We start from the raw sequence: 23258 nt of genomic DNA on the forward strand, positions 1-23258 counted from the left end.
GTCTTATTACGGACTGAATTTAATGTTTTTAATTAACATATATTATATAATATATTGTAAAACTAAAATATTAAATCAGAATATTTATGAAGCGTGGCGATGCGCAATTACTTGATCGCCCCTAATCTGGTCGGCGGTGGACCTCCGAACAGAAATCAGAAGAAATTATCGATCTTCTCTGGACTTCGGAGGAGGGAAAGGAATAAGATTGATGGCTGCTATCTCATGATCGCTCGACCAACCGCAGTTGAAGAGTGACCAACCACGAAGAAAAGAATTGGCGCATCTTTTTTCTGGGAGATTAATACAGCCTTTCCTGAAATTTCTGCATTCGATTCGTTTTTTGCTTCGATCGAGGCTCCGGGAGGAAACAAGGATTTCTGAAATTTTCAGTTTAGTTGGAGGTGAAGATGGCAACAGTAGGGCATACACGTCCGACCAGTTGGTTTAACCAAAAGATCGTCGATCCTCTCCTCCAAATCCTCCAGAGGTTCTTTCTCTCATTGCGCATTTGAATTGTGAAATGTTTTATTTCTCTTGGAGCAGCGAAGTTTGTTTGATAGGAATTTGACGAACTCTGTTCTTCATTTTGTACAACTTTGCTTGGGAATTTTTAATCTGAGGATCAGATATCGCATGTCATTTTACAGATTGTCTATGTTTGGAAGCGTATTTTGATTTGATTTTGAGTTCTGACCTTCTAGTATGGAATGGAAGGCATATTCCTAAAGAGAAAAATGAGAAGTGCTGGTTTCAATGATTTCAGGAATTACTTTTTCCCTCTCTTTTTATGAATTCTAGGAGTTGTTTTTGTTACTTCTTTTCTCAAAGAGACAAATGGTCCAAAGCTCCTCTTAATTTTCTGAAGATTGGCCTTGAAGAAATTACTAAATCCTTTATACTCTCTATTCTTGGTTTTGCTGTTGAAGGGGCGCAGAGCCGAAGCAACTGGCATTCTCTGCAGCTCTCGGCACAACCCTGGGACTGTTTCCTATATGCGGTATATATTTCCTTTACAGTACAGAGACTACTGGACTCTGTTGCTTTCACACTTAACTGCATTATGTTTCTCAAGATGTGAAGTTCTTTAATGTGGTCAAGTTCATATTTCTCTTGGGTATTTCTGTATGTATTCCCTGCTTATCATTGGTTTCCGATCTCAGTTTGTTATATGATTGATGTTAAAAGCATAGCAGTTTTTGAATCATGGGGTAAATATAAACATCCAAGCAGACCTCGTCTTAAAACCAATATAGAACATTTGAGACTGACGAAATGTCAAAAGCCAGAAAAGGTGAGTATAATATAGGTTCTAAGGGGCATTTCTATTCTTTTTAAATAGAGATAAAAAAAAAATGTAGAAATTTAAGATAGATGGTATCAGGGATATTGCGGAAGCTCCTTTCTCTTGTTCTTTTTCTTGGTTATTGTTTCATTCGTTACTGAACCACATTTTTACGTTAAGGACTTGTTAGAGATGTTAGGTTAAATTTTTTGCTTCAGTTTATGTGATTAACTCTAGCTATATATGTGTTTAAATAATGTGCGAAGTTCATACCACCATCAATTTGATATTTTATCTTTCATTTACACAGGGGTCCCTGTTTTCCTATGCGGGTTTGCAATTGCATTTCTTGGACCTCTTTGTCATGCTCCAACAGTGATGCTTGCCAACTTTGTTGTTACTCCCATAGAATTGAGGTACTTGTATTCATTTCAGTAATATGAACACTGGAGAGTTGGATCTTTATTCTCACATTCTGATGTGAAGCAGTAGCTATTTTTTGTAGGGAAAAATACTTATAAATAAGCAACTTTATATATTATTTATATATGCGAGCATTTCTCGAGTCAGAGGCTTGGGGATGTTTCATCCCTCTCATTTGTCGATTATTTTTTATTTTTTGCTTTGAAGCTTGGTGGTGCCTTTCTTGCGCTTTGGTGAAGCAATTTCCGGGGGACCTCGTTTCCCATTTACACCTGATGCCTTGAAGAAAGTTTTTACAGGCCAAGCTTCGCATGAAGTACTACTGAGTATTGCTCATGTGGTAAGGCTTCTTCTACATACTAATTTCAGTGCTGTGCATGCGGGGTTATCATTGTTACTCTTTTTTGTCTTTGCTCAGGATTAGACTATAAGATCACCTATTAGTAGCAGATCTCAAGATCAAATACTTCAATTAATGAATCGAATTGGTTTGAGAAGCTAGAAGATTGTACTTCTAAAAGATCCATTTTTAAGAGTTGTTGTTGGTTGAGTGCACATAAGGAGGTCAGCTCTGGTTTTGTTGACACCAAATCCTCACTTTTTCTAGCTAAAACTCATAATTACGTTTTAGATGTCTTCAAGGAGAATGTGAAAATAGATTGTGAAAGATTTTGATGAGTTAGAGAAGTTAGAGTTTGGCTCTGTTGATGCAAAAATATTCATGAAAACTTAGTAGGAACAAATGGTTGGCAGATTGAATTGTATAAGCTTAGAGAGAGATAGGGGTGTGTGTATGGAGGAGAAGATATATGCATATAGAAGAGGATCAAAGTTCACATAAAAGGATGTTCGGGCTTGCCTTGAGGTAAGTATGAAAGCAAGTATTATATGGCCTCTTACAGTCTTAACTTCCTTGGAATACACACATTAGTGAATGTACAACTTATATACCCCTTCGCAACAAGAAAGACAAACTTGTGTATCGAAATGAAAACTTGCATACTAGGAAGACAATAGATTTGTCAAGATGCAACTCGAGTATTGTTCATTTTACTCCTTGGATGACACTCGAGTATTGTTCATTTTACTCCTTGGATGACATTCGACAGTGGTGAAATGGAAAGATGCATGAACTTAGTTTCTTATCTTCTCCAATTGTCAATTTTTCTCTCTCTGTACGTCGAACTGCTTGCTGTACTTTTATCAGTCATTCCATTTTCCCAGTTATCTTGTTCTAGAGTTTTGAATGAACGTCAGTTATCTTTATTTGCTCATTCTTCCCTTCATATGATATATCTGCCAAGTAATCTGGAGAACCTAACCAACCATCCCGTGTTGTGTGATTGCGCCATACTGTGTGATCAAATACATCAATCGTCTGTTATTATCCCCAACACTAACACCATGTCACCAACCAAGATCGTTCTCCCCGTGGTTGAGCTGATTCTCCATATTTGCAGTTCTAACATGTGGATATTAGTTCGTACGTTGTCATTTTGTTCGGTTGCTTCATTCGAATTAAAAAACTGACTGAAAGCTTTCTATCGATATTGGCAGTTGTTGGGATGGCTTGTTGCGACGCCCTTTATTTTGGGCGTTGGATACATGTTGTTTTTACCATGTTTCAAGATTTTGGTCCGCAAGTTCAGCACTGGTGCATCAAGCCCAAAGAAGTCACCTCATTCACACTCAGAAGTCAGACTGAAGGTGAGGGATATCTGATTTAAGGATCCTAGAACTGATGCATTTCCTGGAAACTTGGTGACTCACTTTAACATGGTAACCTTCTTTGTATGCATCACTATGGCGTTACTGTGCTCGGTTGATGGTCGGTTTCTTTTTTCAGTTGCTTCGCTTTGTAATGATATGAATACAGTTCTCTGGATGAAAAAATTGTCAACAAATCTTAAAAGCTGGGCTGGCTCCTATTACAGCATGAAACTGATGCAAGCCTATTATTCACGTCACTGCATTGTTGTATTGTATGTGTACCCTACCCTGCCTTCACCGGTAGTAACCCTTTGAAATGTCGAGCTCTGAAATTGAGGAGCCAAAAAGATAATGTTTCCTTTTCAACGTTCTAATGGTGTTTGGTGGTGCATGAAAGAAAATATTTTAAATTTTTAACAAACATTATCGAATTTTTTTCTCTTCTTTTTCATCGTGACTCAAAATTTTTAACAAACATTATCGATTTTTTTCTCTTCTTTTTCATCTTGACTCAACGTTTGAGATGCCTCCGTTCTACGTTGGAAAGATCCATTAGCTCCATCACTCTTACGTTTTTTTTTTTAGTTTCAACCATCGCCCGCCCATTCGAACCTAACTCAACCATTTGCATTCTAAAAGAAAAATCTATATATAATTTGATCATACATATATGGTCGAAAAAAAAAGTCTTAAAAAAAGGTTGATTAAGAGCTATTGACCATAAACTACCATGGTTACATTTAACTCAATGAAGGGAACTCCTTTCCATTTGTTTTATAAAAGCTATTGTATTTTAATTTTAAATAAATGAAGGGAAATGTTCTCTAATATTATTTAATTACACGTCATTAGTCACTACAAATCAATTAGAGTTTCTTTCAAATAATAATAATTATTAGAGATGACAGAATAAAGCCAAATTCTCTACAAATCAATTAGAGTTTCTTTCAAATAATAATAATTATTAGAGATGACAGAATAAAGCCAAATTCTCTACAAATCAATTAGAGTTTCTTTCAAATAATAATAATTATTAGAGATGACAGAATAAAGCCAAATTCTCTACAAATCAATTAGAGTTTCTTTCAAATAATAATAATTATTAGAGATGACAGAATAAAGCCAAATTCTCTACAAATCAATTAGAGTTTCTTTCAAATAATAATAATTATTAGAGATGACAGAATAAAGCCAAATTCTCTACAAATCAATTAGAGTTTCTTTCAAATAATAATAATTATTAGAGATGACAGAATAAAGCCAAATTCTCTACAAATCAATTAGAGTTTCTTTCAAATAATAATAATTATTAGAGATGACAGAATAAAGCCAAATTCTCTATAAGATCGTAGATCTCGTTTCATAATTTGGGGCTCGAATACTTTGATATTTTCTAAACAAATAAACATTTCATAGAATAAAAAATATCATTTTTTTTTAGTATATATCGAGTTAGATTCCATTAATAATACAACAAGTATGAATTTTCTTAATTATAATTTTATTTTATAACTATACTATTGTTGTTAATTTTTTTAGCGGTAATTCTCATGAGAGGGAGGAAAAAAAAGGGAAAGCAAGATTGTTGAAAAGTAAATAGAAGCCATTCTCGCGGGTGCTACGTTGTTGACGATGCACAAGAACTGCTTGAATCTTCTCTCCGATAAAACAAGCAGTCTACAAATTCAATCCTCCGGAGAAGAATGACATTGCTCATTCTCTCGTCAACGTTGAAGAAATCCCCGACATCGAGTTGTTTTCATTATTTGATATCAATTTCGGAATTCTGAGGCGCAACTGAAGATTTGGAGAACTAAACGTCTCGCCGGCTCCGGTGTTCGAACCCCTCTCCGATCTGTAAAACCCTTGTCGAATTCTTCCATCTCGGCAGCTTCTCAAAACATAAGCTAGGTGTCGGGTCAGTGTGAATTTATCTAGTATATATCAGTGAAATGCAATTCTGTATTTGTGCTTACATTGATGCGTATCATTCTTTGATCTCGATGGTTATTTGCTTACTTGGTGAATGATTAAGTGATCGTTAACTGTGAATGTGAGAAGCTCAGGATGTTGGTATTTCCATGACCCGATTGGTTTATTGTAAATCTAGATCGCGCTGGCGGACTATCTGTTAAGCACTCTTGGCCAATTCGGACGGGATGGCCGATACTGCGATCGACCAAGTGGTATAGTAAACTTATATTCTTTTTAATATATCTTTAGCGCTTTTCGGTTGGAGTACCATAGAAGTAATCTCATTCGAGTTAGGATGAATCACGACCACGTTCCAAGTGGTACGATAAGTGGGAATGTTGGTATCAGCGATAAGATCTTTCAAAAGTGAAGATTATGAATGTATCTACGTTTAATAATGGAATGGAAGTTGAACTGCGTAGTGTTAGCTAATAAAAACTCGACTTCAATTCAGTTTTGGACAGCAATGTATTATATATTTTGTCATGCTTCTTTACGCACAGCAGAATCACTCTTATGATGAAGCCAACCAGACCCAGAAGAATGTTTTTGACCTGGAATCATTTGTTGGGGACTTGACTGTCGAGGAGGATGCTTGCAGGTAGGTCCATTGCTCATGTTTCTTATTCTTGTATGATCATGAGTTTATTTGGCTATTATATTTATTACCTTCTACTATTGAATTACCAAATTTGACTGTGGTATCAATTTATCCCGTTTTACAGTGAAGACATTTCATTGGAAGGACTGCAGCAAGAACTCGAAGAATGTAAAGATGATGGTGTAAGTTATTTCTAACTTTGGTGTAAAATTTGTATGATTCAGAGCTTTAGCTTTACAATCATAATCAGTGTGTTTTATATCCGGTGGTAGTGTCTTTTGCCCCCAACAGTTCTATTATTTTCAAATTTCATATATTATTGTACATTTCGACAATTAATAATTGATTTTATTGTAGTTTGTAAATGTGCAAATCTTTTTGTCACTTTTTTTTTTTAATTATTAATTTTTACTTTTTGTTTTTTTTGAATTATGGAAGTTGTTCAATTCTTTTAAGATAATGTTTCAAGATATTATTTCCTTTGTACAGGATCCCTTGTAGTGAACTTTTATTCATTTCTTGTATCGCCTGTTAGAATCTTTCACAACCTTACTTGGACATGATCTGCTCTATAGGTTGTACTACTATGTCGAGTTAATTTTTTTAGAATCTTTCATTCAGCTTAATGAAAGCTTGTTTTTTTTCATAAAAATAAAAATATATTTTTTTCTATAGGTATCAAATATATAATCTGTAAATAACGTGTCCAATCATTCGGTGTTATTGTACATTATGACTCATAGATGAAAAATCTTGGAAGAATTTCTAATGAAAACTGACTTTATTTTCCTTACTATTAATCTTCTTTGGTGCTTAGTTGCATTATTTTAGCTTCTTTATGGTCTTCTAGTATAGTTTGAAAACGAGGGGCTTATGGTTTCATTCTTCCCAGAATATGACATCTAGTCTGAAATTAAAATTGTCTATCGGTGATAGAAGTCTAGTACTGATAGACTATATATGGTATATTAGTGATGGACCTGAAAATTTTAAAAATTGACATATTTACGAATTACTTATTTGCATGACATATTTGCAAATACAACAGCTAATTTTGCCGCCCATTACAATCCTTTATTTTTTAACTCTTTATTAATCAGGTAGTTGCGAACATACTTTCTAAAGGTGTAAAACTAAGGGAGTACACAAAGGGAGTTGAAAACAATTTGCGGCAGGTTGAGCTGGATTCCATACAGGTTTGTCATCATTTCTAGTTCTTTTTTGTTTACATTTCTAGCTCTAAATATTTCTAATCTTTGCTATGCATTTCTTTTTAGAAGTGTATACATTATCCTGCCTTGCCTGTGATTAAGCAATGTTATAGACATCTATGTGTACTCTGTTTAACACTGCAAAAGTGCTTTGGCTATTGCTGTCTTTTGCTCTCATTAATATTTCTACTTTCAGAGACAGCTTTAAAGATGTAAAATGCCGCATGTCAGGAGTAGTTGATATGATTAATTAGAACAAACTGGTTGCTAAGCAGAATCTGGGTTGTTGGTTGGTTTAGAATTCCATGATCTATGTTTTTTTTTTCCATGCCTCGAGATGGTATTTTAGCTATTTTATCGCAATTGTTCCCTTTTTATGATTAGCAGCACTTGCAGAGATCATTCTTAATCTTCTTTGACCCTGCATGTGGGGAATATCTTTATTTCCTTTCTCTTTGCATGTTGTCTCTTTTCAATATATTGTCTCTTATCTTGAAAAAAAAAAAAAAAAAAAAAAAAAAGAAAAGCTCAAGATCTATCTAGTTGAATTATATTGGTAATTTCACATAAACCTATGGACACGTATAACTGAAATGCACACACTTAACTTGTTTGTGCAAACATGCGAAATATGCACATATATTTGTGGTTCATTAGTTCTATTATTGAGTGTTCTTCCTTTTAACATATCAATAAAGAGTTGTTCTTGTTAAATTGAAAAAAAAAAAAGAAGATTCCAGTATTAAGGGCTCATTCTTATTGTTCATAAATTGCAGGAATATATTACAGAAAGTGATAACTTAGTCTCACTTCATGAACAAATTCGTGACTGTGATAACATTTTATCACAGATGGAAACTCTTCTCAGTGGTTTCCAGGTATTTTGGCTGCTGTTCTGTCACTCTAGTAATATCAAACTTCTTAGTGAAGTACATCAATCTGGTTGTATTAGCCTGTAGCACTGTTTTGTGTCATTATAACTTCTTTAAAGTCTGAATTTGTATCTAGTTCCTGTTTTCATAAGTTCGTATCTGATTATGCCTCGTTAAATGAGACTATGGGACTTATGTCATCTTTCTCAAATTTGAATGCATTTGGAATTACATTGACCTTCTTGAATTTAATTTCTATTGTTAATCTATGTCATCTTAAAGGAGTTTGTAATCATTGTTCCCCACCTCCCCCCTAAAATTTTCGTTGTTTCTGTTATTTAATTTTGTTCATCCTAGAGATTCTTTCCCAAAGAATTAATATATGTATATTTTTTAAAATTTTCAGGCCGAAATTGGTTCTATCAGTGCAGACATTAAAGTCTTGCAGGAGAAGTCAATGGATATGGGTCTGAAGCTCAAGAATCGCAAGGTATTCTTGGTTGGATTAAAAAAGTTCATTACTTTAGTAATTTGAAAAAACTGAAACAATTAAGTCTTAAGTCTCAATAGGCGTTTACAATGGCTTGCTTACTTGCAATATCCATTGCTGTTTAATTTAGCAACGTATCAGATACATTCTTATTTTCCAGAAACTTATAAGGACATTATTGTAGTTTTAAAGCACAACTATACTAATATAAAATGCTAAGAGATAGGAAGAAGTGAAATTAAGGTGCTATGATCGTTACTACGGCATTTTGGACTTCTTAACTATCATATTTTAGTAAGTTAGTCTTTCTTCTTTAATTTACAATTGGAGATCATTTGTGTAATCCACCATTGGTGGTCATTTTATTCATCGATGAAATTCTTGTTTCTTCTTCTTCATCTTCAAAAAAAAAAAAAAGAAAAAAAAAAAGTTAACTAAATACATGAGCACTATAAGTTAACTAAATAGTTAGTTATAATGTTCGTTAGGAGGAACTATAAGTTAACTAAATACATGAGCACTATGCATTTGACATTGATTTTGAGTAGTAGTTCAAGACTTAAAATGTTTTCCTTTTCTTTTTGTCCCCGAGAACAAGCTTTTCGCAACTTTGCTTATTCTCTAATAAGACTGCTATATTTTATTTGTGATATTATGGTGTTCGTCTCTAGTTTATTTTAGAAATCATTTTTCATTCTAGGCGTTGCTTTTCAGGTGGGAACTAGCATATTGTTTTTTAGATAGTATGCGCTTTCTCATCTGTTACTCTGAAAGTTGTTAATGATACCTTTTTGGGCTTAGCTTTCCTCCCCTTGTGTAATTTTATATTAACTAGGAAATAATCATTTTCTTATAAAAATAGGTTGTTTTTGGAACCTGAAATATTGGGGGCTCAGTAAATGCATTTATAATCATTTTTTCTTATAAAAAAAGGTTGTTTTTGGAACCTGAAATATTGGGGGCTCAGTAAATGCATTTATAATCATTTTTTCTTATTAAAAAAAGGTTGTTTTTGGAACCTGAAATATTGGGGGCTCAGTAAATGCATTTATGGGGTCCTGAAAAGTTTCTTTTTTCTTCCTTTTTCTCTTTAATACTTATTTTAGCGAGATTTCATGTGAATGCATATAGCAGTTGGTTTCTTTTGAAAAGAAAATTGCATGTTCATCTAGTTTGCTCATTATTGGAACTCAGTAAATGCGTTTATGGGATCCTGAAAAGTTCATTTTCTTTCTTCTTTCTTTTTAATGCTTCTGTAAGTGAGAATTCATGTGAATTCCTGTAGCAGTTGCTTTCTTTTAAAAAGACAAATTGCATCTTTGTTCAGTTTTGCTCATTATTTTAACTCAGCATAATACATACAGCACTATTCTGTCTTTCTACCCTATCATTTTTTTTTTCTCATGTGCTAGGCTTTATGTTCTTATTCAGGTGGCAGAATCAAAATTGGCAAAGTTCGTCGAAGAGATCATTGTTCCTCCAAGAATGATAGACATAATTGTTGATGAAGAGGTATTGTTGGTATCGGTACATTTCACTTCTTCCATTTGAAGTTTGGCATTTTTTGTTACTCATAATTGTTCTTTCTCTAAATTTGTTTTGGACACCTTTAACTCTTTGGAGTTTCTGCTGTATGTCGTTCTTATTAATTCAGTTTTTCTGTTTGTAACTAAAAAGGTATATATTTTGAGTAGTATTGAATAAATTATACTCATTTTAATAGAAGGGAGCTAAATTATCCCTTCTTCAATTTGGTTTTCATAATTTGTGAGGCATAATTTGAAAATTCTCTCCCCCCCCACTTTTTTGTTTGGAATGCCTATGTTGGATGATTCAGTGAACCTTTGTTCCTTTCTTCAGGTGAATGATGAATATTTAAGAACTCTTGAGATTCTAAGTAAGAAGCTGGTGGTCGTGGAAGTGGATCCAATGATAAAAAATTCCAAAGCGCTTAAGGATGTCCAACCGGAGCTTGAAAAACTCCGACAGAAAGCAGTGTCTAAGGTTGTTCTCTGTCTCACAGCAGCCATATTCCTTTGAAAATAAATGTTAGTCTGTGTTTTCTTTGTGATATTTATAAAGTAGTATGTTATCTACTCCAACATCATTCACAGGGCTCTTGTAGTACAGCAGTAGTTAAATATGTAGAAAAACCATTAAATTTGAAATCACCTTCCATTTTTACTGTGAATAGCTTTTATAACACCAGAAATGACTTTGGTATTTTAGAAACAATATACAATTTTTTCCCCTCTTTCTGTTCTAATTTGTTTAAGAATGAAAATGTCAGTTCTGAATTGATTAGGCATATAACATAATTGACAGACTAGGAATATAACATGAGGAAAACTGACAAGGTATTACTATTCTGTTATATTTCTTGAAGTCTGGTAGGTCATGTATGCCTATTTGGATTTATCCATCATTCCAATCGATAATGTTCAGATGAGATTGATGTCTTGATTATCTCATATTAGAGATGAAAGATGTGGTCACCATCGATTGAACAATAAATTAAAAATTTTGAATTGGTGCAGCTAGGACTCCAATTTAAGTGCATATGTATCAGTTATTGAATTTCTGTTTCTTTTTTGTTATTTTGACAGGATATTATTGAATAATTATACATTTTGTCTATGTTATAATTTTTCAGGTCTTTGACTTCATTGTCCAGAAACTCCATGCTTTGAGAAAACCCAAGACAAATATTCAGATCCTTCAACAGAGTGTTCTTTTGAAGTACAAGTAAGTCTAAAATTTTCCACTTTCCATACTTCCCTTTTCATTGTAGTCTGATGAAAACACTCCAAGTATGGAATAAACAGATATTCAGAATGTTAGTACACCTTCCACTAACTTTCAGTACATAGGGAGGTTAAGGCATTCTTCCCAGCCAAAAAAACACGTAGAAGATTTTCAATAAACTTGCGTCAGAAAACAATTATGATCATGAATGGCTTAATCAAGATAATCTTTAAAAATCTGCAATCTACTCACCATCAAGACAGCGATATGATTGCATCTGCAATCTATTCACCATCAAGACAGCGATATCCAAGAGAAACCAGACTTGCCAAAGATAACGCCAGCCACAATGAGCTGTGAACTCATGACCTTGTTCTTTAATCCATGAACAACAAAAGGTTATGGAGGAGCCACCCTTCAAGACCACTGGGATGATAAAAATTCCAAATTTAAAGACCAAGCTAATTGTCTAGGATTCCTGCCTTGCCATCGCTTGTCATGCATGTATCTGGGGGAGGATATTAATATGGATTCACTTTTGGGTTCCATATACCATTTATGTCTTGCAATTAGAGAGATAAGTTGATTTGGCAAACATTCAGGTTGATCTAACAGAATTTCGGACATGAGTTTATACATCATGCACCCTATTTCGTCAATCTTCCATTTCTTCTATCTTTCATATTGCATGGCCTGCTATTGTCAAAAATTGTGCTAAGAAACCACTTCTTTCCTCCCTCTCATAAAAGTTCCATTGAAGTTTAGTTTTTCAGCTTTGCTCCAACTCATTCCACATGTCTTCCAGTGCCCTGTTGTTTCTCTTACAATCAGGGGTATGCGTATAGCACCCATAAAATAGATTTTGCGGTCCTCCCTGCCTTTCCACTTATTATTACATAAGAAAATTTGTTACCATCTTCCAGTCTGATTCAGAAATTAGGATGTTGTTTTCCTTTTTCTACATGTAATTTAGAGAGCAGATTATACTATTGCTTGCTGAATATTTTGATGTGTTTCTTCTTCTATTAGTAGTTGAATTATTCATTGATTGTTCTTTGTTTTTATAATTATAATGTGTGTCTTTTATGCACAATGAAGTAGTAATCAATATGTGCCTCAACAACGATCCATTTATTGCTTACCCTGGTGTTTTTCATCCATGAAATTCAATATTATTCCATGATTTTGCATCTCTTTTTATCTACCCGAGGTTTATCATTGAATATCTTTTCAGATTCTTCTACCTTAATGATAATGTAGGTATGTTATTTCTTTCCTCAAGGATCATAGCAAAGAAGTTTATCTTGAGGTTCGGACAGCGTATATCGATACAATGAACAAGGTAATTGTAGAAGAAATCATTTATTCTTTTAATATCATGCATGGTTTAATTACATGAACCTTTGTGGAAGACATGCCAATTCAAATCATTGGACAAAATATTACTCATAATATTTGATTATTATTTTGAATTGTTTCTATGTACGGGAAATTCCTGGTTATCTTGATTTATTTTGACCTGGGAGTTCCAAATCATTGATGCTGGCATGATGCAAGTTGACATACAATGCTAACAATCTACTGCCAGTTGAGCATAACAACTCACGTTGGACTTATCAGACTTATCAGAACACTAAAATGTGACATGACATTGAAGGAGTCCAAAAGTTAGAGCTTGTGTGGGTTACTTCAGTGTGGATTTATTAGACTTATCAGAATACTGTTATTTCTTAAACAAATAACAGAAAAGAAAATAAAAGGCAACAATCCGTAGCATTACATCAGTGTGGGTTCCACAAATCATTCTCGATATTCTCTTGAGTGCTATGAGGGCTCAAAGTATAAAAATGGTCCAAGGGATGATGATTATTTTCCTATTCAAGATACTGGAACATAATACAAAGAACAAATCTTCTACAAGCTTCAAGTCTATGAATATTCTCATGACTTATTTTGGAATGTATATGGCAGTACGTTGTCATTGTCACTATTCCAATGCCTATTCAATTGAAGATAAGAATAAATATTTAGAGTATTTATGGGACCAACAATAATTAGTTTTTGATCTCTTTATAATGATTACTCAGCATGCATTATTTGGCCTTTATATATTGGCTTTTCAACATTCCGCGTGACAATTTTTCATGCATCAATAAAAATTGGTTCCTGTTTTTAAAGGGAAAAACATTTGTCTACGAGTGCTGAGTTATTGATGTACTAAAACTAGTATTCATGTTTTTCAGGTTTTGAGTGCACATTTCCGTGCCTACATACAGGCACTAGAGAAACTACAGTTAGACATAGCGACATCTAGTGATCTGATTGGTGTCGAGGCTAGAAGTTCAGGTCTTTTCTTGAGAGGAAGAGAACCACTGAAGAACCGATCTGCTGTTTTTGCACTTGGTGATAGAATAAAGATATTGAAGGTTTTATTACTCTCTTAACTCTTGTAACCTTCTCGATCACGTTATTTTCTTACTCTTTTGTGAATTCTAACTTGTAACTTCTTTATTCTCATAGTTCTTCATTTCTTCATTCTTGTTTGAACTAGTATCTGAGTCTTGTTGACCAACTGTTTTTATGTGAAGTTGTGTATTTGTTTTTGGTTAAATTACAAATTTCGGCCTTGAACTTTAAGGATTGTGTCTGATAGGTTTGAATTTTGAGAAGTGTTTGATAAGTTCTTGAACTGTCAATTTTAAGTCTTGACATGCAGACATTTTTCAAATTAATAGATCTATGGATTTTGTGTATAATGTGACTGAAGCTTTCAAATTTTTCTGTCTAATAATACGTGGATTGAAAATAGGTCAAATAGGTCAAATACCTATTAGACTCCAAATTGAAAGTTTTGGGACTTGCTAGCCCTCTATTTTTTTTATTCCTTAGTTTTTAGATTATACTTTCATTTTGATGTACTAGAAATAGACGATTTAAATTATCATCTTCTATTAAAGAAGTATTTGAACTTAGAACAAACGAGTTTGGGTACATTCACATGTGTTAAATAACATCTGTATATAAGTTTGCATTACTAATTGTTCTTGTTACATGTCCTGGTGTGAACTCCATTCAGGAAGTTGACGAACCTGCACTGATTCCACATATAGCTGAAGCCAGTTCAATTAAGTATCCTTACGAAGTTCTCTTTAGGAGCTTACATAAGCTTCTAATGGACACTGCCTCTTCTGAGTACTTCGCATTTTACTCTTCCTTTGTTTATTATCTTCAGAATGTTATTTGTAGCAAGTTTGTCAATTTTCTAATTAATTCTTTTCACAGGTATAATTTTTGTGATGAATTTTTTGGGGAACAATCTATGTTTTATGAGATCTTTGCGGGTAATTATGATAGAATCCTTGGCTTATTGTCAGTTAACTATCTGTACAGACGATATGTTGCAATATGAGTTTGAATATTTTATTACGAGTTTTCACCTTTCAATAAAGTTGTGCTATTGGTCTTATATTCCCTTTTTTTTTCAAATTTATAATGCATATTAATGCAAAAGCATCATTTTTTTACTTAAATTCTAAGGAAAAGATATGGAATGAAAGATACTTCATTTTCTATTATTATTGTGATTTGGTGTGGTTAACATGGTTTGAAATTCGTTCTCAAATAATCAGGTCCTTTTGCTGTCATCGATGAATACTTCAATTCAATTCTTCCAAACAGTTATGATGCAATTGGTCTAATGCTCATGATTCTGATCATTCATCAGCATCAGGTACATGATCTTATCTTAATCTGGTTTTAATTACATGGCTTCTCAATAAACTAAGGAATTGCTTCTAGGCTTTTATTTTAGTTCAATTAGGGAAATAGGCCCTAACTAGAAGATATTGGGAGGAAGATATGTCAAGATGGAGCTTACGATTTAGATCATTTTCTGAAATTTCTAATTATTTAAATTAACTCATCAAGTTGACTTCTTTTTCAGTTTTAAGAGCATGCCTTCCCTGATGATTATGTATTTTAAACTTTAAAGAATTACTTTTTTCCTTTTTCTTTTTCTTTTTTTTTTTTTTTTTTTTAATTTCAAAGGATGAAGTACGTAAGATGTCCCACAATCATTGATTAGATTTTAGAGTTGCATAACTTGTTAGGATATGTTAGATACTTGTTCTAGAAAAGCCTGCTAATGCAACTTGGTTATGACATTTATTTGCGACATACTCAGTTGCTTTTTTAAGATAAGAATCATGTATTCGGTTTTCTATTTGATCTTTTCTCTGCTTTCCAACTTGTTCAATATCTTGCAACACATCTACAACCTCTTTCACTTCGTTGCATCTTTTATTACCTACGATATATCCATTTGCTGACAAAGCTTATATATCCAGCTCATCATGTCACGGAGGCGTATACCTTGCTTGGATTCATATTTAGACAAGGTCTGTGTTTCTTGACAAGTTTAGATATCTGCTTAAATTTCTAGATGTCAGTTACATTATTCTCGATGGTGTTAGTTGATGGCCCCCTACGGTTTACATGGTCTATGATCGAGAACCTCCTCTATGTGTGAGCTTTCTATAGTTACTAAAATAACTGCGGAACTGATTTGCTGAATTGGAAATTGAAAGAAGAGAGAATTTTGAACTTCAATGTTTAAATGTTATATTTCTTTCAAATCCAAAGTTGCGTGATAACTGTATTGCTTGCTTATGAACTGCATAACCTGGTTGTTGGATTATCCTAAGCAGGTTAATATTGCTCTTTGGCCTCGTTTTAAGATGGTATTTGACATGCACCTCAGCAGTCTGAGGAATGCGAATGTAAAGACGTTGTGGGAAGATGATGTGCATCCTCACTATGTCATGAGGCGATACGTTGAGTTTACAGCTTCACTTATCCATCTGAATGTTGAATATGGAGATGGACAGGTCAGTCAGAGGCACAATATTGGGATACCTTCACTTTTTTTAATCAAGTCTGTCTTCACTGTCTAACTAGGTTGATACTTATTGTGTATATGCAATGTCATGTTTGCAGCTTGATTTAAACTTGGAGCGGCTAAGAATGGCAATTGATGATTTGCTTATCAAGCTTGCCAAAGCCTTTACAAAAGCTAAATCGCAGACAGTGTTTCTTATAAACAACTATGACATGACAATTTCCGTCTTGAAGGTAGGGTTTGGCTCTCAAGGTCTCTCTTCTAATGAAATCAATGAAGTAAAAAGACAGTAGGTAATGTCAATCCTTTAATTTCACAAAAGCTAGAAAGACAATCCCAAGAGGGTAACCTATCCTCATTATGGCTTGAAGTCTTTTTTCTATTAAATCTGCAGTCGCGCTCCATTTCCTTTTAAAAAAGAAGAATGGTGCTTCCAAGAGTTCATTTGAAAGAAATGGTCTTCACATAAATTTAAAGCCCTCATTAAGAAAATAGAAAGAACTTCTTGGACAAGATTATTTGTTCAAGTTTTCCTTTTGGCGGGACAGCACGTGAGTTTGTTCATGGCTCTACAGAATCTCCTTCAATGCGAAATTTTATTGGTGTTACTTTGATTTCAGGAAGCTGGTCCGGAGGGTGGGAAAATTCTGGTGCACTTCGAGGATCTGCTGAAGAGCAACACAGCCTTGTTTGTGGCAAGTAACTTGCTGATTATAATATCCTAGAATGGTTCTAAAATATAGATCGCATTATTGATATTGATATTTGATTGCAGCTGCAGTTTATAGCTAAAATGGCTTAACCTCCATTCTGTCGTGTTCTTAATGCTTTACTTTTTAATTGAATGAAAAAGATTGGTGATTTGTGAGATGCGGTCCAGCTACCACTAAAGTGTCTGGACCCATCAAAAGATATCCACTGTACCTATTTGATCTGCACATGCCTTCTGCTTCACGCTTTTTTTTTCTTTTTCTTTTTTCTTTTCCATAAAAATATGATGTCCTAGAATGGCTTGTCATTCTTTTCGAGTCATTTAAAGATATAATACCTTCATGCAGGAAGAACTCTTAGCAGAGCATTTCAGTTCACTTATCAAGTTCGTTAAAACCCGTGGCTGTAAGTACTTGAACAAAGTTTATTTTGACTTCTGGTCACTCCGTCGGTTATTAAAGTAACGAACTTATCAGAAATTCTCCTTTTCAGCGGAGGACCTAAGTTCTAATTCCGACCGACCAATTACTGTGGCTGAAGTAGAGCCCCTTGTAAAGGACTTTGCGAGCAGATGGAAAGCTGCAATTGAACTGATGCACAAAGATGTCATCACTTCTTTCAGTAATTTCTTGTGTGGAATGGAAATCCTAAGGGCGGCTTTGACTCAACTCCTCCTTTATTACACAAGACTCACGGATTGTATAAAGAGGATCGTTGGTGGCTCCGCTCTAAACAAGGATCTAGTGTCCATTTCTTCCATTATGTATGAAATTAGGAAATATTCAAGAACTTTTTAAAGTTGAGGAATCAGAACTGAGAGCAAGAAATGAAGATAGCATAATGTGTAAGCAAAAGCAGAAGCCAAAATCAGTACCTTCTTTTCTGAGCTTTCTTTTTGTGCATCACATTTCCATTCACAAAATGCTAAAGTGCTAGTATTCTTATTGCAGGTGCCAATGCAGCCGTGTTCGTGTTCGTGTTCGTGTTCGTGTTCATGTCCATGTTCAGTAATGCACAACTGCTTTCCTTTTCAGTTCTTTGGAAAATCTCTGGTCGATGCTCAAGGTTGTGTTGTGCCTTCACTCATCTATCACATTTCAGTGCCAAGGCATTATCATTAGTTAATTTGCTGTGTACAACTTACCATGGAACCTAATACACAACCCTTTCCCCTAAATCATCACCCCCACCAGAAAATCGTAGCTGGTGTATCACATTTTGTTGTAAGATTGTGTTCCAAATTAGAGGAAAAATAGAAACAATGGCTTTATATTGGGGTCCTAAGGTTTTGCCTTGAACTTGGAACGGACAGTCAGTTGGTGCGGACAGGTTAACATTTTATGGTTTTTCTGAGGTGTTACTGTATAATCACACACTTCTGTTTCTCAATGGTACGACATGTCGAGCATTGCTTACTGATTATCATATCTTCTTCGGTATACTGCGCCTTTTTTTTTCAAGGGGAATCTGTTTTAAAACCACGTGTTTTCGATAATCATAGTTTTATCAGATCTCATTGTTCTGGAAATAACAGTGGCAATGGGTCTAGCTAGAGATGAGTCGGGAAGTGTGATCGATCGGTTGAAGCTGAGAAATTGAACCAGGTGTTGATGGTACTGTGTCATGGAAGGAGCAGGGTGTTATTTAGATGCAGCATTCTAATCTACATTTGAGCTCTCATGATACCATGCAGCAATGAAGCAGTTTCAAGAGATGAAAGATAGGAATTATTAGTTTTAGCTCCTTATGCACCAAGAATTGCAATGAAAAAAAGTATACAAAATACATAATTATAAATTCCTTGGAGATCTATGCTTCAAATAACACATCAAGACAAACCACACTCTGTCGCCACCCACTTCAATTGGAGATCTATGTTTTATTATACTCTTATTGCTTGCTATCATCAATAAATTGCCAGAACATAAAATATAGATGAATATATATGTGTGTGTATATATACTATGATGAACATGTAAGAAATCCATCTTGTGTAATCAAGTAGGCTTTTCCACCCACACTTGTCCTCACTGCCTGATAAAGCTCCACCCAGGAAGAGCTATTGTAATGCAAATCCTGCGTTCCCCACAAGAACGTCGGATTGGGGCTTGCAGGGCACGCAGAAACCAAATCCAACACCGAAGCAGCCGGTTTGAGTGGTTGGGGAAAATTAAATGCCAAATTGTCCACTTTGTGCTCGTAAATTTTGCCATTTCGATCCACCTTATACCGGGAAGTGCCCTGAAACTCACCCCTGGCCTCCCATGGAACCCTAGGAACGCCCTTCAAGTTCCACCGGATGAGTATAACGTTTTCAGAAGGCTGCCAAATCCTGTACACCTCAATCCCAATCTCCCGGAACAGGATTTTGCCATGAAACCTCAACGCCCAGAATATCAATTTGTACCTCTCAATCCCACTGAACGTGTTCAGAGGATCAGAGAAGGTTATATCGTCCCTGGAAAACCCCAAAAACAATGTAAGACGGCCAAAAAAACAAGGAAATTAGGCCCAGAATCGGAAAGAGAGAGAGAAGTACCTGTAGATGTCGTAATTGAGGTCTCTGGCGAAGATTAGAGGAAGGTCCTCGCGAAGAGTCCTGACAGCAAGGCCGAGATTGACATAGAAGTGGTCTCTTGGGTCATCGGAGCGGGAACCGGGGGAAGCAGAAGGAGAGGCGAGAGGAGAGCCCTGGAGCTGAGGCTGAGGGGTGTGGACGCCGGCGAGGGAGACGGAAGAAGAAGAAGAAGAAGAAGAAGAAGAAGAAGAAGAAGAAGAAGAAGAAGAAGAAGAAAAAGCTCTAGGACTGTCTCTGGACTTGGAATGATGAAGGGCGGGAGAAGGGAAGAGATGAGGAAGAAGAAGAGCCATGGGAGTTAGTAGTGTTACTTAGAAGCCTCACAACACTTGCTTTCGTAATCCATGGAGAGAGGATTTGATTGGAATCAATGCCACCTTTGTGTGTGTGCGTGTGTGGCTTTAAGCGTGCTCATCTCGCGCCACTCTGCTCCTCAAACATATTTTGCATTGCCCAAATACACCCTTTTACACATATATTTCAAAATTATTCATTCCAAATATACTTTTTTTCCCACTTTTTTTTTTTTTTTTATTCATCCACAAGACAATGTATTCAAATTTTTTCAATTCAAAAACTTCTCAATTTTTTATTTTATTAGGTTAATTCAAGCATAATTGAGCAGATAAAGTATCGATTAACGTTCTCCATTCTCCTTTCCTCTCCTCCAATCGTTTACCTAGAAAAATATAATACCAAATTACAATTTGAGCCAAGCTCAGTAATCTAGTAATCTAATAGCAGTATAAAGAGATGAAGGAATTCTTTTTAATGCAAAAAGGGCTGCCCACCTGCCCTTCAATGCTTTTGCTTAAACTAGAGGAGTGACAACTCACAAACCAGATTGCTTCATATGGCTGTAATTACTTCCATTTGTGAGTATGAACCAATTTATAAACAATCTCAAACCCCCAACTTAATCAAACCATTTTATTAACTAATCCCCATCTCTTCTTTTCCCAAGATTCAATTTTTGGATCAAATCCACCCACCGCCATGGAAGCTCCAGAAGACTTCAGCTTCCAACCCATCAATGGCGGCACCACCCCCATTACTGGATCACCTCCCCTATGGGGCCTGCCACAAAAACCAATGGGCCGCCATGAGAAAGAAGATGGTGGCTGTAGAAATGTTGGCTCTTCGGAAAAAAGAAGGAATGATAGCGATGAGGAAGAAGATGAGAAGATGGATGTGCTGTGGGAAGACTTCAATGAAGAATTGCTCAAGAATTTGAGTTCCAGATATGGGTCTGGAAGGTTGCCGGAACTGGAATACTCGGAGTCGAAGGAAGCAAAGAAAGACGGCGGAGGGCGCGGCGGCAGTAGTGGGGCACTGCTGTCGGCGAGGATGGCGGGTGTGGTAGTGATGATGAAGGTGCTGAAGAAGATTCTGTTTCTGCATAGCTTTCGCAGGAAGCTCAAAGCTCGGACGTCGTGATTATTGGTGTTTGGAGGTTGGAAAAGAGTGTGTTCTGGGATTTCTTTTTCCCAATTTTCGGATATACAATGTAAAATATATATATATAATAGTATCTTAAAATCGAGACTTGTTTTGATCCGATGGCATAAGAAATTAGGGGTATACATGGTCCGGTTTGGGTGGTTGGACACTATAGAAAAGGCAGCCTTCGTTGGAGGAAGAGGACAGGAGAAGATGCCGTGAATAAACAAGTGAGAGTGAGAGGAAAGAAGAAAGGGAAACAAAGATGAATGAAGAGCAATTACTTACTACAATAAAATTCAAGCTTACGAGGCCTCCTCATCCCTTGGCTTTTGCAAGTTCATCGCTTTTTGTCCCCTTTTTCCCCTTCTGAACTGCCAGAAATCTTGTTGAATTCCATGGCTACATCAATCAAAATGGCATTGGGTAAGTTTTCTTTGCTAATCCTAGTTAGTTAGCGCAAATGGTAAGTACTACCTACTGAGGGTATCAGTGGATTATGAGCTCTCCACAATTTTTATACTGCATCCTCCTTGACGACGTCTACGTAAATACATATTCTGTTCTCGACACCGACGATCATACTACAAATACGTAAATCTCTTGGATTGCACTGTTGCGGTATTCAGAAATCTATAATCTCTGGAAGGAAAGCACATAGAGTAAATGCGGGGTGGGTTTCTGTTCTAAGGACCAAGCAGGGCTGAAATTGAGCTTTGGGGAATGAAAATAATAATCGGCTTCATGCTGATGAGGATGAGCTAGTTCAAAGAAAACATATCAAAGACCAAAAGAAAGTGCTATTTTACATTACTAATTTATTGTTAGGTTTATAATTTCTGCTCTGTCCAGTCTAAATACAAGTGAAGGAGAAAGATTTTTGCACGCTTACTGACCTTGAGGCTAAAATATCAGTTCCCACACATAAGCTTGTTTCTAGCTTTGACAAGAGGATTGAAGACACCAGGGGCAATACGACATCTGTGATGTTTAAAGCTCAGCTTGTCGTTCGCTGTACTGCTGATGTAGTTTGAGAAGAGTGTTGATTTGTTGAGGAACTCTATGGCCCTGAAGGAGGGTTTGGAGATGTTCAACTCTCTGCAGGTAATCAACTATTCACACAGACATTATAAAAAGGAAGGAAGGAATGAACCATTAGCGCAAATCTCTTTCAACATACCTCTTAGCAACACGGGAAATCGAGACTTGTGGCCAATATACAGATAGAGTTTCCTTAAATATGTGAACTTATTTCCAGCCAATAATAGATACACAGAGACGTATATCGTATAGTTAGTAATAATTCAAAAATACACTCGAAAACTTGCGCCCAAAATGAGTCAAATGGGATCTTGCAGTTAAGGGATAGCGAGCAGTTTGGAATGAAACATTCTTCAAATGAACTTCATATTAATCGGGTTGTGAGCATATAGTATTACACAATTCATAATGTCACAGAAATGGTACAAATGAATTCAGAACTCTCTTACCTCCAAATGAAGCAACGAAGAGAAAGTAAAATTCACATTACTAAAACACTACTGCAGCTCCCTGGCCTCCTCCATGAAGATGTCAAGTAATAACTGCATCGTCAACTCTGTGTTTAACAATTTGCTGATATAAGATGTCCAAAAGTTCACAAATCTCAATAGCAAAATTTGGTCTAGGGAGTATATTGACTGGCAGCGTGTCCATCACACCACTGTTGGACCAGGGATATATGTATAAATTCACCAAGCACTCAAGAGGTATATTGCCAAGTGAATTGTGTCAAACCGGCTACCATAAAAACATATAACACATTACTCCATTGCATTTTTCCGAACAGTTCGCTTCTCGTCTGACCTGTGACGAAACAATTTTGCTATTTTTCTTCTCTCACAATCCTGCAAAAAAGAGTTGAAGAAAGTGTTAATTTTAGGGTTCCAGATTTATTTTCTTCCCTTTTTAGTTTCCTTCTCTTATGTGACACTAGAGCAATATTTGGACAAGCCACTTGAGGGGATATTCCGCAGATTACTCACCTTGAACATATTGAGATAAAAAGGTTTTCCAGGATTCATCCTTCTTAATTTCTGGTATGTGTATGAAAAACTAAGTTGATCTCGGGGAGTAAATCTGTCAACCTCATTGAACCATAGACAAGAGAACAGATTCGACATTGGAGTGTGGGCCCTAATGATGAAAGATCCTTCGGGCACATCTGCATTTGCCAACAGAAAAGAAAAAAATCATGTCAATGACACGCCAGAGCAATAGGGATCTCAATAATAACGTACAAATTACTCCAAAAAAAAAAAAAAAAAAAAAAAAAAAAAAAA

The 23258-nt window shown here is 35.5% G+C and overlaps 5 protein-coding genes across 13 annotated transcripts in view; 3 read left to right on the top strand and 2 right to left on the bottom strand.

Moving 5' to 3' along the window:
* Nucleotides 1-74: 74 nt before the first annotated feature.
* LOC111445511 lies at nt 75-3789 on the top strand. 2 transcript variants are annotated; one of them, XM_023083936.1, is made up of 6 exons: nt 76-490; nt 930-1000; nt 1596-1701; nt 1916-2048; nt 3266-3415; nt 3555-3789. In XM_023083936.1, exons 1-6 carry the CDS (start codon nt 411-413, stop codon nt 3576-3578), a joined length of 564 nt encoding a protein of 187 aa, XP_022939704.1. In that variant the 5' UTR covers nt 76-410; the 3' UTR covers nt 3579-3789. The 2 variants fall into 2 exon arrangements, with proteins under 2 accessions (XP_022939705.1, XP_022939704.1); XM_023083937.1 differs by lacking the exons at nt 3266-3415; nt 3555-3789 and adding an exon at nt 2707-2740 and having other exon boundaries at nt 75-490; nt 1916-2095.
* Nucleotides 3790-4985: 1196 nt separating this feature from the next.
* Nucleotides 4986-18344, top strand: LOC111444932 (vacuolar protein sorting-associated protein 52 A). Of its 2 annotated transcripts, XM_023083076.1 has the most exons (22): nt 4986-5336; nt 5529-5604; nt 5899-5993; nt 6118-6175; nt 7094-7189; nt 7981-8082; nt 8483-8566; nt 9998-10078; nt 10427-10570; nt 11220-11311; nt 12572-12653; nt 13555-13737; nt 14388-14503; nt 14594-14652; nt 14941-15041; nt 15658-15708; nt 16018-16197; nt 16307-16441; nt 16829-16903; nt 17267-17324; nt 17412-17763; nt 17870-18344. In XM_023083076.1, exons 2-21 carry the CDS (start codon nt 5578-5580, stop codon nt 17714-17716), a joined length of 2124 nt encoding a protein of 707 aa, XP_022938844.1. In that variant the 5' UTR covers nt 4986-5336; nt 5529-5577; the 3' UTR covers nt 17717-17763; nt 17870-18344. The 2 variants fall into 2 exon arrangements, with proteins under 2 accessions (XP_022938844.1, XP_022938845.1); XM_023083077.1 differs by lacking the exons at nt 4986-5336; nt 5529-5604; nt 5899-5993 and having other exon boundaries at nt 6112-6175; nt 7098-7189.
* Nucleotides 18345-18749: 405 nt separating this feature from the next.
* LOC111444933 lies at nt 18750-19965 on the bottom strand. 5 transcript variants are annotated; one of them, XM_023083082.1, is made up of 3 exons: nt 19692-19965; nt 19459-19652; nt 18750-19377 (listed from the first exon to the last, which is right to left on the bottom strand). In XM_023083082.1, the coding sequence occupies exons 1-3, from the start codon at nt 19788-19790 to the stop codon at nt 18882-18884; spliced, it is 789 nt and encodes a 262-aa protein (XP_022938850.1). In that variant the 5' UTR covers nt 19791-19965; the 3' UTR covers nt 18750-18881. The 5 variants fall into 5 exon arrangements, with proteins under 5 accessions (XP_022938850.1, XP_022938848.1, XP_022938849.1 ...); XM_023083080.1 differs by having other exon boundaries at nt 19689-19965; XM_023083081.1 differs by having other exon boundaries at nt 19459-19677; nt 19714-19964.
* Nucleotides 19966-20493: 528 nt separating this feature from the next.
* On the top strand, nt 20494-20934 carry LOC111445118. Its single transcript, XM_023083349.1, has one exon. It carries the CDS (start codon nt 20494-20496, stop codon nt 20932-20934), a length of 441 nt encoding a protein of 146 aa, XP_022939117.1.
* Nucleotides 20935-21300: 366 nt separating this feature from the next.
* Nucleotides 21301-23258, bottom strand: part of LOC111444931 — a 7021-nt gene continuing 5063 nt past the window's right edge. The window contains exons 7-9 of one of the 3 annotated variants that reach the window (XR_002710761.1): nt 22962-23140; nt 21834-22823; nt 21301-21339 (exon numbers count right to left, since the gene is read on the bottom strand). Coding sequence is in view for 1 of the 3 variants with exons in the window: in XM_023083074.1 (XP_022938842.1) it covers nt 22740-22823; nt 22962-23140 (263 nt within the window). In the remaining 2 variants the exon portion in view is untranslated. Of the gene's footprint in view, nt 21340-21722; nt 22824-22961; nt 23141-23258 lie in introns of those variants that run through there. The other 2 variants (XR_002710760.1, XM_023083074.1) reach the window with 2 other exon arrangements.

The sequence above is a fragment of the Cucurbita moschata genome, unplaced genomic scaffold (genome assembly GCF_002738365.1).
Source record: "Cucurbita moschata cultivar Rifu unplaced genomic scaffold, Cmos_1.0 Cmo_Scf00007, whole genome shotgun sequence".
Classification (NCBI taxonomy): Eukaryota; Viridiplantae; Streptophyta; class Magnoliopsida; order Cucurbitales; family Cucurbitaceae; genus Cucurbita; species Cucurbita moschata.

Excerpts from the sequence above, each read along its gene's own strand:
- LOC111445511 (XM_023083936.1), top strand. The coding sequence starts at position 411 with ATGGCAACAGTAGGGCATACACGTCCGACCAGTTGGTTTAACCAAAAG. Across the intron at positions 1,001-1,595 it reads GGGACTGTTTCCTATATGCG|GGGTCCCTGTTTTCCTATGC; the intron begins GTATATATTTCC and ends TCATTTACACAG. Across the intron at positions 1,702-1,915 it reads GTTACTCCCATAGAATTGAG|CTTGGTGGTGCCTTTCTTGC; the intron begins GTACTTGTATTC and ends TTTGCTTTGAAG.
- LOC111444932 (XM_023083076.1), top strand. The coding sequence starts at position 5,578 with ATGGCCGATACTGCGATCGACCAAGTG. Across the intron at positions 14,504-14,593 it reads ATGGACACTGCCTCTTCTGA|GTATAATTTTTGTGATGAAT; the intron begins GTACTTCGCATT and ends TTCTTTTCACAG. Across the intron at positions 15,709-16,017 it reads TGGATTCATATTTAGACAAG|GTTAATATTGCTCTTTGGCC; the intron begins GTCTGTGTTTCT and ends TATCCTAAGCAG.
- LOC111444933 (XM_023083078.1), bottom strand. The coding sequence starts at position 19,790 with ATGGCTCTTCTTCTTCCTCATCTCTTCCCTTCTCCCGCCCTTCATCAT. Across the intron at positions 19,378-19,458 it reads CTCAATTACGACATCTACAG|GGACGATATAACCTTCTCTG; the intron begins GTACTTCTCTCT and ends GGGGTTTTCCAG.
- LOC111445118 (XM_023083349.1), top strand. The coding sequence starts at position 20,494 with ATGGAAGCTCCAGAAGACTTCAGCTTCCAACCCATCAATGGCGGCACC.